We start from the raw sequence: 21584 nt of genomic DNA, 5'->3' as shown, positions 1-21584 counted from the left end.
TCTTCAATCTGATCTTTCTACAGGTGGATAACAAAATCAACACATAACACAGGCTCTGGATTTATTTCCTTTTTTTACTGCTATCTTGTTTCTGCCATAAGTACTGGCCTCTGATCAGCTGTCAGTGATTGGGCATTCGGTGTAGACCTATTTTGACTTATATTCTTTAGTTCAGTTTTAATAATTAGTGTTTTTATTAAGTGCATGTCTCCAACAGGTTTGAATAAATCCTCAGTTTTGGTCACAATTAGGCTTTAAATAAAAAATTACACCTAGACTTTTTAATCAGTTTGTGTTTGTTTAAAGCATTAAGGCCCAGACTAGTCGCTTGATCCAATGCTTCCTAACTAGGTCTTTGTATCCTTTGGCCATATTTGGTTGAAATCAGATCAACCAGTAAAATTACTATTTCAAGATATGTCACTTTCTCTTCCCAAACAAAGACCTAGAACAGTGTGATTTAAAATTGATTTCAACTTGAAGCTTGGTTCCTTGGCTTCAAAAATGCTTTTTATCAATCCTATTTAACAGGTAAATCATAGAATATTCGTGTCAAACTAGGATAATATCTGCCCAATAATAAAGAGACCTATACCAGTCAGTTGAAATTAGGCTGTATTCTTAGTATAAACCTCTAATTCACGATATAAAATTTCGTTAAGGTCTTAGGTTTTGTGTATACAATAGGAAATTGATCAAATTTGGAGAAAATCCAACATAGAATGTGACTGGTAGAATGTTAACAGACAGACAAACTTTGAATTTTTTCACTACTAGTCGAATGTTAGGCTTCACTTCATTCAGCCAACAGAGGTTTTATAAAACACTCAAAACATCTTTTAGAGGTTAGAATTGGTACACATTTTATCCTCCCGGGTTTGGGTATTACTATGAATGTGCAATAAGCTAGCTCGTTTCATTTGTGGGAATTTACTAATGGCATTAAAATCCTAATAGACAAGGAAAGATTAAGTCCAATTGTTTCATCTGTGGTAATGGTGTGAAATATCTTTTGGAGTTGAGGCATTTTCCATTTGTATATTCTTGGTAGAAAATGCAACCTCAGTTGTGTATTATAATGTTTTAAAGATTAAAAAAGTTGATTGTGTCAAGGCAATATATAGGTGGTTCAGTAATAGTTGATAATCCATTATCACATTGGCTATATTGTTGACCAATAGCTACTAGGTTGATGTCTCATTGAGGAAAGTTACATTTTTCATTCTTGGCAATGTAATTGTCCAGGTTAGCGGGGGGAATTTAGATGAATCATAGGTGAGTGGTGGGAATATGTAGTGTATACAGTGAGTTGTTTCAGTGCTAGCTGGCAGTGTTACTCCTCTCCTCTCCCACCATTCTGCTTATTGCTCTCAGGCCTCCCCACTAGGTTTTCCATAGACCTGTCTCTACTGAGCTACCTAAAAACATAAATCTGTATCAACCATTCTATAAACATGCCGCATAGTTTGTTTGGTAAAGAACTTTCTATTGAACAAAAGACATAGATAACCTTTTGTGTAGTAAAGATCATCTTTCCTATTTTCAATTTTGTGATTAGTAGTGAAGTATTAGTGTTTTTATTGTACTATTTTTGGGAAATAAACCATTTTCATTCATTCATTAAACTAAATAGTTATGTTTTCTTTTCCAGTAACCAAATGTGTGTTAATATGATCTAGTTCTTACCTTCATTATAATGAGGACATTCTACTTAAAAAAAAACTCACTATCAATTTGATTTCATAGTTCATTTAGTCATAGTGTGTCACAAGTTTGTGAAACAAAGATTTGTACTTTTATGAATCTGGAAATGAGGTTAAAATGGTCTTATTAACCATACACACATATATAGCTATAAAAATAATGTCTATAACCGTCTTAACTTGTTCTGTCTATTCGTTTTTGTACTAAAAATTCTGTGTGCTCTATTAATGCTAACTTAATTTTTAAATTTCCTTTTTTATAAGAAAACAGACAACAATTCTATGCCTTTTTTTGTTTGAAAGCAAAACCATGACCTTGGCAATCCTGACAGTCTGAAAAATTGTTCATGGTCAATTCTAATGATTTAAACTAAAACTACTAGGCCTATGTGTTTAATTTTTAGTTTTCAACTACTTAAAAAATGTTATTTTATTGGGGTTTTATTAGTATCATTATTTTATTGTTTTACTTCATAAAATGCTTTGAAATTTTTGTGCAACCTAATATCCACTAGAGCCTTTGGTTAGGATTTTCTTTTACTCTGCAATCTATAAAATGTCAACAATGAAGATTAAATAAGAAAATACAATGTCTTTAGTTATCAGGTTTCAAAAACTACTATGAATGATTAACGTTTTCATTGCGTTTGTAAGTATAATTGTTTCAACGTCTCATGGTTATTTTTATAAATCAGTCTAATCATAAGCCAAAGTTATTTATTCATCATTTTATTATACTGCTGTTATTTTTTAAGTTTTGAATTATAAATAAAATAAATAGCTTATTTAAATTTGTTAGCAGAGTTATTTTATACAAGTCAGTTGTGAATCTGTATCTTCTTCAACCCTTAACTATCAGTAAACCTTTTATGGACAGTGTGAATGAAGTATGCACATTTGCATGTTCAACCACCGAAGGCTGTATAATAGAAATGTTTGTTTTTGTATAATTTAGAATTTGAAATTCAGCTCAATGACATTTGGTAAGATATAGAACAAACACAATTACTTTTTGTCTGTTATTTCGTATGTAGGCAACCAACACTTTTAATTCATGGAAATCAAATCACATACATAATGTTTGTATAATGCAGATGCTCAAGATTTCACTAACTCATTGTCTTTATATTACAACAAAATCTTATAAATTTGTTTTTAGTTGTCTGTAATCATGAACTTGAATAACAAGTAGACAGCAGTAATTGTATAGGCCTATTTGTACATACAGTTTTACTAGTAAAGTACGCTGATATTTGAATCAAGAATCAAGATCTTTATTAGTCTTTAAACACAGTACGCATATGCAATTGATTTCGTCATAATACTTATCAGTAATAATTACAGTTATTTTGTACAACCACTCTAAAGTTTAAAATATTAATAAAATAGAAGATTTAATAAGGATAATAAATTAATAAAATAATTAACAACAAGAACATTACAAATAACAGTAACAAGAGAATAAAAACAACGAAATAATGAAACATGTCTAAAAATTTATGTCACTAGTATCACAGGCAAAGTATTCATTGACACAATAAAATGCTTTTTCTTTTAACCAGCTATTAATTACAGACTTAAACCTATTAGTACTTACTAACCGAGCTCCTTCTGGCAATTTATTAAAAAGTTTTATTTCCATAAAAATGTGACTTTTCTTAGTTGTTTCTGGTCTAATTGGTGATAAGTCTACCTTATATAAGTTTCTTGTATTATAATCGTGAGTATTTCCCCTGATTTGATATTCATTTTAATTTTCTTTAACTTTCATGAGACAATAAAAAATATATATAATTGATTGAATAGTGCTCATCAAAAAGTTTATATTTTTCAGTGATCAATGTTTTTGTCCTCAATTTGGAGTATATTTTTGTGTAAATAGTGTAAAGAATTATGAATATTACATAGTCGAAAGTATGTGACCTTTGGGAAACCCACTGTTATCTGCAATGGTCATGAGGCTAGGCCTATACACATTTTTTCTTTACCCAGAACTTGCTGTAGAAAATCATAAATAGCCAACCAAATTTCTAGCAAACAATGTTTTTCAATTATATAATTCTGTATAAAGTAAAAACTCACAACTTTTCTGTATATATATGTTTCCAAAAAATATTTAATTTGATCATGAAAAAAGTTTTTTGTTTTTCCTAAAATATCTAAATAAAATAAAAATAATTTTAATGAGTATTATGAAAATTGAGGAAATGGAAATATTTGTATTGAAAAACACATGTTTAATTGGCAGCATTTTTGCCCACTACAGTAGAAAGTTACTTGGTAGTAGAAGGGTTAAATTGTAGTGTCAATAATTACTGTTATTTGCTATCGGCTTGTTTGGTTTGGTTGTTATAAATAGATGTTAGTAAAGTTAATTTAGTCAGCAAATTTGTCAACTTGTTGGCTAAGGATGTTTGATGAGTAGTTTAGCAGAGAGATTAACTTGTCCAACTTCTGTGCAGTGCTGATAAGCTAGTTATGTGTGGTTTTGAAGACTGGCTAGTAATGACAGCTTTACTAATTAGAAACAAAATATACTAATTATTCTTACAAGTCTTTCTGTATCAATTTGATTTTTTAAGAATCAAGAAGAGTTATTGGCTGTTAAATACCACTCTGTTATAATAGGCCACTTCAAAATTAAAATTACATGAAATACTACATTAGATTGAACCTTCTTGATTCTTGGTAATAATGTAATAATAATAATAATCGTTAATAATTCAGTTTTTTTTTTTTAGTTAAAAAGTGTAATTAAAACCTGCTGTCTATTGATGAGGACAGATATATAAATTCATTGTAGAATTCAAATTGAAAACAACTATTTGTTCAGTATACACACTATGACTTAATGATTTTCATAATAAAAGGCTTTTAAAAATTCAAGAAACATACTAAGCATATGAATATGGTTCTCAATGCTTTGAATCATGTAAACAGGACTTACTACTATGTCCGTTGTTTACTTGAATAGCACTTGAAAAAAAATTAGTCCTTGAACAGGAATTGTGCTTTTCAAGCAATTTCAAAAGCTGATTCAAAAACGGATTTAATATCGATCAAGACAGGGATGTTCTAGATTGTATGAACGTTTTCTAACAAGTGCTGAAAGTTTGTTGGAAGATCGATGTAACTTTTACTAGCTCTGAAATAAAATACTATTTATCGTTTTAAGTTTGATTATTCTTGAAAATGTTATGATGTTTCCATTTTAAAAATAATGTCAAAATGTGCATCCGATATTACAAAAATAACATAAAAATTACACATAGATAACATTAATATTCCATAACAATAGTAGCAAAATATGTGTCCAATCAATACAGAATGATGCTACATATGTATCAGTTGGTTATATATCTAAAAATATTGTTTATAGAAATTTAATGCTCAGTACATACTCATCAAATTTATAAGTAATGGTGCTTGAGATTTGAATTCACTTTCTTTGCAGCACCTAAGAAATATTGTTAAATCATTAAAGGCATATCAAGCTAACCTACTTCTTGACCAGGAAACAAGCTTTGAAAAAATTAAATGCAGTTATTATATTACTGAATTGTGTTCTTTTCCTGGAATTAAGTAGAATGTCATGTTTACCAACAATTGGAAAATGAAACTAACATATTGCACATTTAAAGAAGACAAGTACATATTTGAATAGTTCATATTATAGTTAATAGTTGATGTTCTAAAACAAGGCGCCATTAACTAAATGATCTATGCAACATAACTATGGGGTTTGGGCGTTTAAAATTTAGTCTGTGTTTCAATGTGTATAATACTTCTTCAAGTATCTAGTTTCTTCACATGCCTATGTTGTGAGTGGAATGGACACAAAGGGCATCCTGACTGCATTAGCAACAGAGTAGTGTATTGATCAGTACCAGCTGCATCAGACATGGGGGCTGGCAGATCCACAGCTGCTACTGCTGACCTCATTCTTTCCACAGCTGGCTTACAAATACAACTGGTTTCCTCTCCTCCCGAAATTTTGAAGTTTCTTTTATTGTATCCCAATTTGCAACAATATTTTCAGTACATTCAAATAATGAGGTAACTGATTAACATCAGTATTGTCTTCTTGTACAACTCATATGAACATGTCTGTGGAGGTTGTAATGCACATTAATTGAAAGGCTTCTATCTAATTTTGGTAAATAATTATAAAATATTCCGTTACCTGTTTAAATATTATTTTTGATTATGAAGGATTGAGTGTATAATTTAATTTTAACAAATATTCAATATAATTAATTGAACAAATAGTGAAAGTCTCTGGATTGTTTTATTAATAGATAAATGATTACTCACCTTAATAATCCTTATTTTATTGCTGTAAGACCGGTTTAGATTTAAATTAAATCATCTTCAGTGACGGAGACATATAGGAAGACTTGTTTTACTTTTGTATTACCCGTTTCGGTATCGCTGGTTGGTTTAAAATATACAAACACATAATTTATATACTCTGTTACACACAGATACACTCATTGTTCAGGTGAGTAATCATATATTCATTAATTGAAGCGTTTATGTTTCTTCACTTAACAATGTGAATCTGTGTGTATAAAATCCCTTACATCTATCCTTAAAGTCAGTTTCTCAGTACTTTATCCACATATTTAAATATTGGAAAAGGCTGGAATTGGGTTGATGTTGAAATTGGTTACCTGAAGTTATTTAACTCCACGGAATTTTGGCGTGAAACTTCTTTTTAAAATTAAGACTCAAAATCTAAAATACTGAGTTAATTTTTCGATTGATTTATTTGTCACAATGTGATGAACTTGGGTTTCAGAGTGAATACTAAGAAAATAGTGGAATAAGATGTATAGAAAATAGGCTTACTAATGAGTAAAATGGATGACTTAGGTCTAGTCTTTACTAAGAAGAATTAGCTCTTAGAAAATGTTAAAAAATTTTTGTTAAAATATTTCCTCAACTAGAGGATAACAGGATTACTGACATTTGCCTGTGTTGTAAGTTTCTACAATAAAAGAAAAAAGTAGTTTAATAACCTAATATCTGTCCTATTTTCACCTGTGTACAATTTTAAATCATAAGGTTAAGCATGCAAGAAAAAAACCATGGTGATGAACACACCAAAAGTCTAAATTGACAACCAAGAGGTATAAAAATTACAGGCATGCTCAGGAGCCTTGATGACCTTGACATTAAGAACATGGGTAGGATTAAACAGTAGGCATCTGTCTATACTTCCTCCCTCCCCTCCCCCTACTGGTGCCATTCTGTCTTCTGTGAGATTCTAGGACTGCCATGTCACTGTTAAGAAAATTCCGATTCAGTTGCAATGTGTTTGTTGTGTTGTGTGCACCATGAGTTGTTGCGGTACTTCAGTGTTGTCTTCAGGTGACTCATTTGTGCTTATTTCCTTTGCTCTCTTAAGCATGATTAACTTCATGGTTTAGGAGTCAACACCTGAAGGATATTTCTGGAAACGCCATGTTTTCATTGTTGCAGCAAATAACATTACGGCAATTATTCATAAGCCTAGTATCCTCTCAATTCATCCATCAATAATAATTAAAGAAAGTAAATACCATGCCTGACCTATTATTAAAATAAATAGAACAATTATTTGCTATTTAAATAGTTCATAAAACACGACACCAAGCTTTTTTATAGGAATTAAGTAACACTTTATCATGTTCGCTGGGTTGTTAAATTTGGTAATCTTTTTCATATTGCAACTTGAATTACTGGTGACCCATAAAGGTGCATTATATCCATGCGGTATCGCAGATGTCTCATGGTGGACTTGGGCGTCTGATAGTTTAGTGTAGATCAGTGCTAGAGTACTCTAGGTGAGATTGACAGAACTGCCAGATCGTGTTCTTTTAGGGAATGCCACTCTGTACAGTGTTTCCTTTTTATTGTCTCATGACACATGCTGCAAACTGTTTATATTGAATTATTATTTTAAAACATGACAGATAAGACACCTTGGAGGCTGATGCAATGATGTGACAGATAATGACAGCAGCTGAAATTGGTACTAACAAGGGAAATAACTGCATGTATGAATCATGTCACACTCGAGGAATAACTGTGTAGGCAAAATAATTCATGTGTAGCATGAGCGACTTGTGATTCATAAGTAATAATACTCTTTGTGCCGAAAAAAAAAAACTTCAGCACACTTTTTTTGTTAATTATAAAATATACTTTTCTCCACTTCAATCCCCAATTAAGTTGGTAAAAAGTATTAATAATATATATTCCGCAGAATAGAGTAGGTTTGGTGTAACTTTGTCGCAACAAATGTGGTGTTTTCTTACACTCTAAACATTATTATAAAGTCCAACCAGATAGTTTTTCAATAGATACTAAATTTAAAATATTAACTGGAAATTTAATTTTTCATAAATTCTCTTGCATCTTCAAAAAATTTACAGCAAAAATGATAAGATTACCACAATGTGCTTCTCCATTGCACTCAAAAGTTGGAGTTATTAAATTAGTGGAGATTTAAAAAAGATAAAGTATGTTCAGACATAACTGATAACAGTACATATTTTGTGGTCTTTAAAATGTAGGAACCAAGGAGGAGAAAAATCATTATTTTTTTAGCATATATACTTGTCCTAGGACTTGGAATAAATCACCCACTTTTCTTGTGTAATTCATCATTGATGTATTAGTGATATCATCAGATGACACTGGAAACATAATTCAAATACATCCCATCTTCAAGCCTTTTCCAATATTCAACCTTCAATTACTTAGTTCATAAGCTAATGACTTCTGATCTAATCAATGACATCTTTGTTTTACCTCTTCAGGTCTCCCAAGACATTTTAACTCAACAGCTGTGTTACAGTATTTTCAAACAGAAACAGGTTATCAATAATATCAATATTGTTATTCACTGCACATGTCCTAATACTTCTTTTGTCTTGTTAGTTATATGATCAGATGACTGATACTTTCGTATAAACTCTGTAACGAATAAGCACATCAACTGGATTGCACAGTATCTCACAGTTGTAAAATGTTTGTAAATTTTGTTGTTTTTTACAGGTTCTCCACCTCCTGACTTATGACTGTGATGTTGTTTACGAATGTAAAGTGTGCCGTAATCTGTTCAGGAGCATAGCAAACTTCATTTCCCACAAGAGAGTTTACTGCACTGAGAGATACAGTCGATCCCAAGATTTACGTTCAAACAAAGAGGTGAGTTTTACAAACATTATTTAAATGTGTTTGTATTCTACTGATGGTTAGAAATTATATTGCAATAGACTGTATTTACACAACTGAATGTCTCCGTTATTAAATTATATGGAAGAATTTACGTCTTCTAGTATACACTACTTGGGGTATTTTTTTATAGTGTGCATTAATCTTATAAATACAGAGTGTCTACCCAACCAGGAATAAGTCGGGAATTTAACGGACTGGGAATAAGCTGGAAATTTTTCTGAGAACCGGGAGAATTTCAAAAATAAGTTTTCCATCTCCAAGAACTTATAAAATCAAGACATAATTTAACAGCTTCTTGAATCAAGAACTGATTAATCACGATACATCGTATTTTACGCGACGTGGCTCGTTAAATTGGGAATGAAGATCGACATATGTTCGTGAGCTACATCTGATGCTGGTTGATCTAAGGTTACCTCCACTAGTGTAGTGAGTTAGTTCTACTCCTGTGCAGTGGCAAGCCTCCGCCTTCCCGCCCCTCCAAAATGTAACAATACATTGGACAATTAAAATCGGCCAACCGATCGTTTCTGACTTCGGTACTAAACAAGTGGTACGCTTTAAGTGGCAGAGCGGTAGTAACAACCGGGTATACAAACGTGTTATTTGTACTTAAGTATTAGTCAGTCGCCTAAGTGGAGTCTCCGGTTTGTCCAACTCTTATTCTTTAGAGAAAATAGTGTTTTGGACAGACGTGTTAGATAGATAGCATAGGCCTTAAATATACAGTGTTGCAAACAGACTTAAGAGTTTGGTTCGTTGAATATTATAATGTTTGACGGTTTAATAAGGGGTGCAGCCGGGTTTTTGAGTACACCAGAATGTCAGTTGGATTTATACAAAACTTAATAAGATACCTTTTGGAGAAGAAAGTAGTAGATTAGATGCAACAAGTAACGTTGAGAAGTAACGCGTTTGCGTCCTGTCGCACAGCTATGACAGACTGAGCTGAGTGTTGAGCGGCAGGAGAAACATTTACTGTTTAGAATTGGTGTCGGGAGTCCCTGCCCAATCTAGCGCTCATCGCCCAACGCTAACCACTCGTATCGCGGCCGAGGCCTCGGTTGGTCTATGAACGATTGCTCCTCTCACACGCTCCGATTGTCATAAAATACATAAGTTAAAACAAAGAAAGTGATGTTATGTTTTGATATCACGGTCATATCCAAATCTCAACTGAACTGCGTTTACACAGGCAAAAAATTGTGCAAGTTTTGTGACCAACTAAACATCGCTAGTCTAAACGGGCGCAAGAGCTCTTGCGAGTGCTGCCGCAACCAGTGTCGGACAGTTGGTTACAAGAACTGGAGAACAGTGTCGGCTATTGAAATTTCAGTTTTTAACACTGCCAAGACATCACTGTCATGTGTGAACAGACTTTGTCTTAACTTCCGGAACAACCAGCGATACAACTGTAGCAAGTACTTGCGACAGTTCTCGTTAGTAAAATTGCTTATATGTTCACATAATGCTACAGTAGTTGAGCAAATTCTCTCAAAACTGTACTTGCCAGTGTAAACGCAACTTAATGGTGTTGCCAGTATACAAACGGCAGACGACCAGCCGATCGAATCGGTCACTCTCATCAGTTTTCGTCGTCAGAGCTGCATTGATTGAACGATGGCTGGAAATCCCGTCAGTTCTTCGGTCAACTATTTACCAGAACGACTTCTACGCACACGTCACGATCGTTCAGACAATTCAAACTGTTCAGACCAAATAGTTCAACGTGCATGAGGATCATTATGTCTTGTTGTTTTGTAGTTCTTGACTGTAATCTAACTGACTATGTGGCTGAGTCTGCACTGTCTGTTTATTTGTTGATTGTACTGAACTGACCTTGTGTACTAGTGAAATCATCGTCTCGTACCGAAAGTTTGTCCACCGCTAGACCTCTGACCTGCAATACTGGGCTACAGTCTGCCCCATGGTAGTGCTGTGTTGGTATTTATTTGTTATCTTTTGGATACATGTATTTTCTAAACATCACCGAAAGGAAAATTATTAGGTATACACAATATTATGGCGACTAACAGGAAGACACAGAGATAAAAACTAAGGAGCTTAAAATAGGTGATAGCGATAAATCATCACCGAATTTCTCGTATATCGCTAGCGACAAAATGCTAGAGCACCGCAGCTTGGTGACATTTCTTGCAAATACTGCTAGTGACGATGAAACGTCATCGTTGCACTTGGCGTAAGGGTTAAATACAGTATCACAGTTGTCTGTTTGGTTAGAAATAAACTAGATAATCGGAAATTTTCAACCGGGAAAAAACCGGGAATTTGAAAAAAAGGTTTTGAGTGGCCACCCTGAAATAGAAGTGAATCAAAATGTGTTGCTAGGTGCATATTCAGAGAGTAGCTGGACAATTTTGGCTAATTCTTTTGTAAAGCATTACACTACTCTGTCACTCTGGTCTTGTCATCATGTTGAGTGTACAGCAGAAAGTACAATCAATCAATTGTTAAATTTAGTTAATTAATTTAAAACGTTAACATTTAAAATTAGTCTGTAAGTTAAAATTACCATACTTTTATCAAAAAGATAGATAAAAATTTAATATTTTGTAATATTATGGTATGCAGAGTTTTAATCTTTGATTTTGTTTAACACTTTTGGCAAAATTATGATAGAACTTTGCTTATCTTATAACTTCACAAACCATTCTCTATGGTTTGACAGTTCAAACAAATAGAAAGTATAAACATTAAAAAGTCTTCCACCAAGGACATCAGAAAAAAATGTATAGCGTTTGAGACAGTCATGTTTGCGTAGCCCAAAGAAGTTCGTCACTCGACACTGTTTGATACAAAGTATGCCCAAAAAGTATAATTCAAAATTGTAGTACAAAATTCGATTGAGTTATCAAATGAAGCCAGGTGACTGACCCAAACACATCGAATTTGTTGAAACGAAGTTGAATAAAATGATTAATGATGCAAGTTATCTCAAAAGAGTTCTTTTTAGTGATGAGGCAACATTTCACACTAATTTCTGTTTGAATTATAACAATTGCCGAATATGGGAATCTCAGTAACCCAATGAAATGTTTTAGTTCATCCAATGATTCGTCCAAGGTAAATATGAAGTGTGGACTAATTCAGGATCATATCATTGGCCCTTTACTTTTTGCAGAGGACACAATTACGGACACTACTTAATTACAAGACATAAAAGGAAAATAGAGAATTAATTCAATTTTCCATCAGGATAGGACACCCCCTCACTTTAGTCTGATTATATGATAAGCTCTTAATAGACCATTTCATGGCAATTGGATGGTAGAAGTGGTCCTGTACCTTTTAACACCAAAAAATTTTGATTTTATCACTTTCAATTTTTTGTTTGTTTGTTTTGTTATGTTAAAAACATTGTGCTGAAAAGATTCGAGACCTACATCACTTATCAATACAGTTATAACAAATGTGATTAACCATGATTGAGCCGATCTGGAAGGAGGTGGTGCAACAGAGGGAGCTCATTGAAACCTGCTAAGACATGGAAAAAAACTTCCAAGATCTTTTTAGTTTTTTGTGGATGTATGATAAAATTTCTTTTGTAACTGACATATATTTATTTCTTAGATCAAAACACTTTTTGCAATGACTGTATTTAAGATATTGCTTATAAGCGTATAGAGCCGTGATGTCTGGAGAACATCTCATGGCATGCTTACAGTTTTTAATTAAAATTTGTTTTATTTCAGGGAGAAAATTATACTGTAATTTTAGAGGACAAAGCATCCGAAAGGTTACCGACTCGGATAACAGCACGGAAGGATTTGACGTCCATAGTAGAGTCACTGTCAGGACAGACAAACAGATCCCCACTGTCCTCGGAAGGAGCAGATAGTGGAAATGACTCAAGAACCACTGAGCGACGACCTACCACGGTCCACTTGGAGCCTATGGACAACACAACATTTGGAGTCTTCCAGACTGTACTTAACAAGCCCAATTCTCAGGATCTCATGAAGAATCAGGTGAGTTCTGCCTAATGTTCATAGACTTTTAGTAAATGTTGGCTTGTCAGGAGCACAAACTAATTAAATCTGTAAACTCATTCAAAATGTTCACATCAGGTCTCAAGAAAGGCCTAGCTTGAAAGGTTCAAGTAATAAAAATTTTGTTATTATGGAATATAGTTATTTTTCATTAACAAGATAAGGAATTAGTAAGATATAAACAACGGTTTGATAAAAGGTATGGTGATATTGAAATTACACAACCTTTATTAATATAGTTACAAAATCATCACATGTTTTTGCTCTTCTGTTCAGATTTGATAATAGCTGATTTCGTCACTTGATTATGATTGCACAGACAAGTGATTAAAAACCAGGTACTAAAGAAGCAGTTGGCTATATAAAATCAATGTAGTGTTATATTAATTTATGACATTTCCAATTTGTTCTTCAACTAAGTCAAGAATTTGGATGATCAGCAAATTTTGTAATCAAAGTATGGTTGTGATTGTAACCCAACTATAAAAATATGAGAATTTTGGACAATATAAGATCATGGTTTTTCCCATATTGGGATACTTGATATTTGGTGTTTTTATCCTTGTCTTCAGTGAAGATAGACAGCATAAAATCTTAAGGATAAAATTACTAACAATAAAACATGATTAAACAAGTTGGATGGTGACGGTGGTATGAATGAAATCATTTAAAATAATTATCATTTAAGTCATCGAATAAGTAAATAGGATCAGTGGTTAGTTTATTTTTAGAATCACTTTAAATTTGTTTAAGTCATGATCCTTCATGTTTGAGGTGAGTTTGTTGTACATTCAAATATTGGAATTTAAATGACAATTTTGTGTCTGCTAAGTCTACATGTAGAGATGTCCAAAACATAGGTTTTCTTGTACTGTAGGAATGAACACCAGTTCTTGTTTAATACCTGTTCATTTTCCCTTTTAGGTCAATTAAAGCAGATACCTATGTCAGTCTAGGTACAGTAGTCTTTCGATAAGCTACATTAACAATGTTGGTTATGTAGTAAACTAGCTGTTTCCCGCGGCTTCGCACGCGTCTCTTAAGCTTTGCCCGTATATTTCTTTGCCTTCAAATAGTGTTTGGATATTTTAATATACGTAACTACTGTGTTGTAATTGCAGTTTATAATGTGCAGGCGCTTTGATAACTTTTATATCTTGCAGTACAGCCTGGTGGTTAGTTACATCAATGGGCATTGCGTATAAACCTTCTACATAGAAAAATACAAATTTTCATAGTGATCGGTCCAATAGTTTCTGAGTCTATAAAGGACAAACACACAAACATTCATTTTTATATATTATGATTGCAGAAACAGTTTAAACAAAATTTGTCGTTTCTCTTAAGCTTACTCTATGCTTTAAAAACTATAAGTGTAAAGAAATTTATATATAAATATATTTTTTGTCGCATTATATATGTTTACAAAGAACAGCTGATTAAAAATTTGAAAAGACTCTTTCACTTAATAACATATGTTTGCTGCAATGCATTTCTTACGGGTATTTCTGTAACCAGTGGGGCGGAATCCTGAATCGGGAAAGGGATAAAAAGTATCCTATAACCTTCTACAGATCAAGACGAACAAATTTAAAAAAAAAATTAGGCGAATCCGTCCAGCCGTTTGTGAGTGATGCTGTTACACACGAACAGTTTCATTTTTTATATATATAGATGGTTTATATAACTCTTTGGTAACAGGCAGGAAAACCCTAAAGCTTCCTTGTTGGTTATTTTGAGTGATAAAAAATAAATGTCTAAATATTAATGTGTTTACTATAGTATTGGCATGTTATGAACATTATTTGGGTGCATAATGATAACAAATTTTGTTGTTTTTTTTTCACCTGTGACAAGAAGCTGAGAAACCTCTGATTGCACTTAAAATTAAAATTTACGTTTGCTTCCATAGTGACAGAATATTCAGGGTGGGTGAGGTTGGGGGTTGGGACCTGTCAAGATCCCATGAGGAGGGGTAGCAGGCACACTATATCTCAGTCATGTCACCAGGCCAGCTCTGTTTTGGCCTCTCCAGTCAAAGCTGGCATGAGACAGCACTTCCTCATATCCAGGCTAGCACCAGCCTTTAACACCAAGCAAGCTCCACCTAATCGCAACGGTCATTCTCTGCAGTAGACTAGACCTATTGATCCACCAGCTACTTAAATAAAAACATATGAGTACTGCGATGCAAATATCCTGTTTTGACACAAACTGTTTGTGTAGCATATCTCAACAGCCGACAATCATGAAGCACTCTAGGTTAATTTTGGGAGAACTGTTACAACCTTATTTTTAACATACAAGTCAGTAGGAGAATTGCTATGAAACGAGTTACTGGTTATTTGTTTCACGCACAAGTAAGGTTTGATTAAAATTATATTAAACAATAAATTATTTGTAAATGGTTTGCCAGACCTATATGTTTGATCATATCAGTAAAAATTTTTCTAAGATTGGTGTAATAGGCTCTTGTCTTTTTTACTGAACGAATTAGTGGTTACTCATTCTGCACCCAAATAATAACTTATTACCATAGTGTAATGTAATCCATTACACATATTATTCAACCTTTAAAAAATTAGCTTTCTTGAATACAACTTTTAATTAAATGCAAATTGAAATATAACTTCATGAAATATGCAAAACGCATCAGAGTAAAAATTAATATTTTTTACTTTGTATATTAAATGCACCATGAGTAATCTCCTATTCATGATACACAAGACTCTTTGATGTGGCTAGATATTCCATTGACAAGCCTATTTATGTTGGAAACTGCAATGATACAAATGAAAGTCTTTATATAACAACTGACAGGCAGGAGTTGTTTGATAGACCTAGTTGGTGTTGTGGTTGTCATTAGTCCTTTGGCTTTGACCTACTCCAGTTCCATTCTTTCATCACAATTCTTCTTCAATATGCCCATTTCTTCAATAGATGGAATTGAATTTTACATTGGATATCTTTATAATATCCCAAAAAGAAAACATACTTAACAGCATTGGTAAGTCTCCTGGTAAATATTTTGCTGGAATCATTACTACCTAGAGCGCTTCATGACTAAGATACTAGTTTAGTTTCTTAACAGACCTTGTAAAATCAGTTGTAATTATTTTAGTTTTGACAGTCAGCAATTTTAAAATACTGCTGTTGTGTAAAATTTATTACTGTAAAACTAAGAAATTAATTATTCGTTTAATTTTCATTAGATCACATCCCTACTGGTATTTCTTAACTTGTTGAACGAGTACATAGAGTAAGCATGGTGTGTCTGACTGACACAGGTGACCGAACTGCAGAATCTCCTTTCACAGAATGAGGTGGTATTGGGACCTGATGGACGTATTCTACAGAATGGTGTCTTGAATGTCCATCATGAGGAACCGGAGGAGGACCACAGTCTGGTCTGTTCTGCCTGTGAGTACTTTGATGACTTTCACTCTTAGTGTGCCTTGAAAATGATATTAATGGATCCAAATCATTCCAAATAGAATTTAATGTCAGGTCTTTATAAACTGAGTAAAACTCACGTAATACAAAATTAATCTTAATGTAGAACAGTAATATTATGGTATGACAAAATGATTTATTTGTTATTATAGCTTATGAATTTTGTTTCAGGTAACGTAAAATTTGCTAATAGAAAGACACTTTCCAAACATAAAAGGTTGTTTCACGAGGCAGTGAGAACAAGTTATTCATGTCCTTGTTGCAAAAACTACTTTGCCAACCCTTGGAGTGTTTACAGACATTTGTACAAAGGTAAAAAGCTATCTTTATAACACATTTTTGTTAGAAACTAACTGGATTAACTGCATTAACTTACTGTCTCTGGATTGCTAGTTAAAAACTCTTTTATATTCAAAAACACACCCAGATGTGCCAATATCTTTTGTTATCTTGCACACCAATTAGTGCTTGGTAGCGTACATAATTTATCTGCAATACTGGTTCACATGTATCAGAAGAGTGAGTCCTTTCTCATAAAAACCTTTTGCAACCTTAGAACCAAAACCTTTATTCTCTGTAATAGCTTCGATATTGTGAACTTTTGTTGCAGCCTAAGCTTCATAAAATAAGTTTTGTGATTGTTGATCAAAACTTAGATTAAGTAACTGCACTTAAAAAAAGTATTATGATAAACAGCATGTCATGTAAAAATGTTTTGAGTTTTTAGAAGAAATAACAATTCACAATAACAATAACTTACATATTTTCTTTCATTACTGATTTTTCTGTTTTATGTATTTCTAATGTTATTATTGAAGTTCATCCTTAAATTAAATATTTTTTTTATTTGTCAACCCTCTCAATTCTCTTGTCCACCACCACTGGCGTTACATAACCATCTCAGTCACTCCACTATAATGCTAACACAGAGTAGCTACATGTGTACTGAAAACTGAATACTAAGTACACTGGTCACTGTTTATTCATGCGATTTAAACAAAATAAGGAAAAACTACAATCTCACAAAGTGATATTTATAATCTAGAACCCTTTCAGAATACAGTTAAGATCTGCTCTTTTAAAATTTATACGTAGATATCCAAAGTTTATTAAAATGTACAGTTGGAGGAATTTAGCTGTGCTGGTAGAGCCCAAATACTACCCTTTCAACAAATTAACGCTATCTGTGTGGCGAGTTGCGTTTACGTGCTAGCCGCTGAGATGAAGGTGCAACAATCTCTTTAATGACTTTAAACTCACGATTTTGATTTGCCGATTAGTATTGACAAATACGTTATTTTCAAAAACAGGTTAAACAACACTATAACAACTGAAAAACAAGGATAAGTTCTATTATTTGGTATTCTCTTATTATTTAAGTTACAATCACTTCAGTAATATTGAGTTAATTAAAATGCTAGAATAAATATAATTTTCAAATAACAAATGTTACTTACAATGAGTGTTTTTTTATTGGAGCTCTTCAATCCCACCCAAATCGTCCTCCTCTTCTGGGTCACTGTCACTGCTGTATGTATCCGAATCAACTGATATAAGGGATTCTATAATATTGTCAATCTAGGGTTGACATAGTCCTTTTTAATTTTCTCTATGTGCTTGCACTTTCTGACCACTCTTCTGCGCCCATACTTGATATCTTGTCTTCGCATAGAGCTTTAGCTTGAGACATAGTAAAAGATGTATTTCTCATAGTCACATAACTTTTGACTTCTGCCCAAATTAAGTCAATGGGATTGAGGTGTGGGTGGTAGGGCGGAAGTCGTAAGATGTCATGACCCTCTAGTTGAACAGTTTCATCCAAGGCGTACCGGACATGCCTTGCTTTATATAGCTGCACAATTTTGTACAGTTCAGGTAAAAATATATCGTTGCAAAATGGTATTCCGTCTTTTGAAAGCTACACCTTCATATATTGCTTCCTACTTTTTCAATTAGGAGCATTTTCAGTTTGCGTGTTGTGGTAGGGCGTGTTATCGACTACCAGTACTGAATTTGGTTCCAAATTCGGTAACACTTTTTGCTTTATCCACTTCATAAATATGTCCCCATTCACGTTGTCGTGGTAGTCTCCACCATGGTGGTTGCTTGCTTTCCAACAGGTAAAAGCATTGGGCACGGACCCTTTCTCTCCACCCACATGGATAATTATTAATCTCTTGCCCTTGGAAATAAGATTCATCTAAATAAATTATTGGGCGTCCTTGCTCCCTGTAATTTTTCAACGCTCATGTACGTTACCCTTTTCTCTCGGATTTCTGGCTTTTGAATTAATAATTTCCTATTGTTTGCTGTCCTTCTCCAAGTAAATCCCAGGTCCTTCAATACTCACCTCAAACTTTTCTCACAACCCTGGAAATTTATTTTGTCCTTTAGCGCCTCCCCCAATAGTTTTGCAGTCGGTATTCAATGTTCTTCAATATGGAAATTGTACACTAGTCTTTTCACTACACATTTATCGAAGTCATGTAAATGAGTGACTATTCTACATAGTTGACTGTTTTTGTTTGGTGTAGTAAAACTTACCTCACACAGGTTACTAACCTTCAACTTTTTAAGCTCACCGTTTATTTGAGTTACAACTCGCTCTGACACTCCAGTTGCTGCAGCAGTTCTTTGGCGAGCCTTTGACAACGGAATTTTAACAGTTTGATGATCTGCCTCTTCCTTCATAAATGTATAATCATTACTCATAATTTCCGGGCCTGACTATGAATAGTTCTACCTTTGACTTTCGACTTTAACTCAACAGACATTATCGGTAAAAGCAAAGCACAAGCTACCACCACACTCAGCACTATCACAAAACAGACTGATTTTAGCGAGTGAGATGAGTTATTTGGGCCAATACGATTCCAGAAAGGAGGGTTATACCCATGAGTCACAGGAAATGTTTTTGAGACGCAGCGCACACGGTACCCCTCTCACCTATCAACACACACTCAAGGTCACACGCACAGCTAAAGTCCTCGAACTGTAGTGAATAGTATGATTGGTGGAAAATTATAGTACTGCTTAAAATACGCTTTAAAAGTTCTGATTTCACAATACCACGACTAATGATGGGTTGAAGCTAAATCTCTAATTCACATAATCTTCAAATGAGTCTATTCGTGGACGACAACTGATCCACAATACACAAATTACTGATTGCTAAAACATGATATTGTTATAACATCTGTATGAAAAAAACTCACATAAATTAAACTATTTGCAGTAGTTATTTAAAATAATATTTTGCTTACAGTTAATATAAAATTATAAAACTGGTTTGCATTCATATGCATTAATAATTAAGCAATGTTCATTACGGTACTGAATGGATGAAAATTACCTTATTTACGACGTATGCGACTGCTAATAGTACAGTCATCTTCGGGTCAGACTTATAAAATCAGTTAACAAAGGCTTTAAAAATATACATTTGGGACACTCTGAACATTTATTGATACAAACAGAATAATCTATTAATAGAAGAACAAAAACAAATCAACACTAAACAAGACCAAAATTTCAATATAATAAAAAAAAATTTTAAACCTCTCCCCTCCGATTACCAAAATAAAATAAAAGGAGAAGCTAGAAATTCAACCATATGGAGCAATTAACTCTCCTCTCCCTCACATCAGAAGAAAGTGGCCTACCCTGAAGATCCTCCAACAACAGCAGAAACTGCTCACCACTTCGTGACCCAAAGATGACTCTACTACCAGCAGTCGAAAACACGTTCATCATACTGGGTGGCGCAAAAAGGATGGTTGGATTTGAACTGCGTAGTACCAGTGGAAGGTGAGGAGGGGAGACCACTGCCGGCCGTCTGCAAGTCGGCCATTACACCCAGTTTGCCACGAGATGGCGCAGTGGACGGTCGAGCATCGTGTTTTTGCTGTGGAACAGTTTTTCAGAAATAATGAATCTTTTATTACTGTGCAACGATTGTTTCGACAACGTTTTGGTGTAGCGCGTGATGAACCCATTCCAGATCACAGATCCATATCACGTTGGGTGACTGCATTCCGGACAACAGGGTCTGTCATGAGTGGTAAATCTACTGGGCGTCCACGTACGGCAGTTACTCCACAGAACATTGAGAATGTTAGAGCGTCAGCGCTTCACAGTCCGCGTCGTTCCACCAGGCGTCGTGCTCAAACTTAAGGTCTCAGCCGTCGTTCGTTGCAGCGCATTTTAAGCCGTGAGTTACAGTTTCACCCATACAAAATTATGATCACGCAAAAGCTCTATGATCGTGATTTTGAGCACCGAAGACGATTTTGTGAAGCAATGTTGGACATTTTGTACTCTAATAATGATGTTGTGCTTTTAATGTCAGATGAAGCCCATTTCCATTTAGACGGCTATGTCAACAAACAAAACTGTAGGTATTGGGCAGCAACTAATCCCAGAGAATTGCACCAAAAGCCTCTTCATAGTGCTAAAGTAACAGTCTGGTGTGGAATGTCAAAATTGGGGATTGTTGGTCCTTATTTTTTTGAGGAGAACAACGCTACAGTCACTGTGAACTCGGAACGTTACGTTAACATGCTACGTAGCTTTTTGGGGCCGAAACTGCGAGAGTTACGTGTAAATCGAGATCGAATTTGGTTTCAACAGGACGGGGCCATGACCCACATAGCCAATGACTCCATGTGTGTCTTAAGGCGGATGTTCCCCCACCACATCATCTCGCGTTTTGGAGATGTCCACTGGCCCGCTAGATCACCTGACCTCTCACCCTGTGATTTTTTTCTTTGGGGATACCTAAAGTCAAAAGTCTACGTAAACAAGCCCCGAAACTTAATTGATCTGAAGGAGGCAATCAGTGCGGAAATTATGGCAATTCAAGAAGAAACTGTAGTGAAAGTGATGGAAAATTTCAAGGAAAGACTTGTGGAATGCATCACCGAGGAAGGACACCATCTTCCGGAAGTTATTTTCCGTACATGTATTTTGGAGGTTATTTCTTGTAATTGGGTGCCTGGGAGCATTTAGTTATGTAATTGAATAAAATTAATTTGTAAAACTGATGGAGTTATAGTTATTTAAAATCCGACCATCCTTTTCGCGCCACCCTGTATATAAATAAGGTACCAGTCATCCATTCAGTACCATAGTGAAAATAATTTTAATTTTTTTTCACACATCGTCATGAGTTTGCTGTAGCTACTCATGGACG

General features: G+C 34.0%; 1 protein-coding gene across 4 annotated transcripts in view; it reads left to right on the top strand.

Moving 5' to 3' along the window:
• Positions 1–21584, top strand: part of LOC124362390 — a 52860-nt gene that overhangs the window by 15509 nt on the left and 15767 nt on the right. For all 4 annotated transcript variants that reach the window (XM_046816833.1, XM_046816832.1, XM_046816835.1 and 1 more), the window contains exons 3-6: positions 8748–8900; positions 12644–12919; positions 16228–16360; positions 16565–16705. In XM_046816833.1, the coding sequence (XP_046672789.1) occupies positions 8748–8900; positions 12644–12919; positions 16228–16360; positions 16565–16705 (703 nt within the window). The remainder of the gene's footprint in view (positions 1–8747; positions 8901–12643; positions 12920–16227; positions 16361–16564; positions 16706–21584) is intronic.

The sequence above is a fragment of the Homalodisca vitripennis genome, chromosome 5, assembly GCF_021130785.1.
Source record: "Homalodisca vitripennis isolate AUS2020 chromosome 5, UT_GWSS_2.1, whole genome shotgun sequence".
Classification (NCBI taxonomy): domain Eukaryota; kingdom Metazoa; phylum Arthropoda; class Insecta; order Hemiptera; family Cicadellidae; genus Homalodisca; species Homalodisca vitripennis.
The sequence above is the reverse complement of the archived record's forward strand: the minus strand, read 5'-3'. Positions and strand labels throughout refer to the sequence as shown.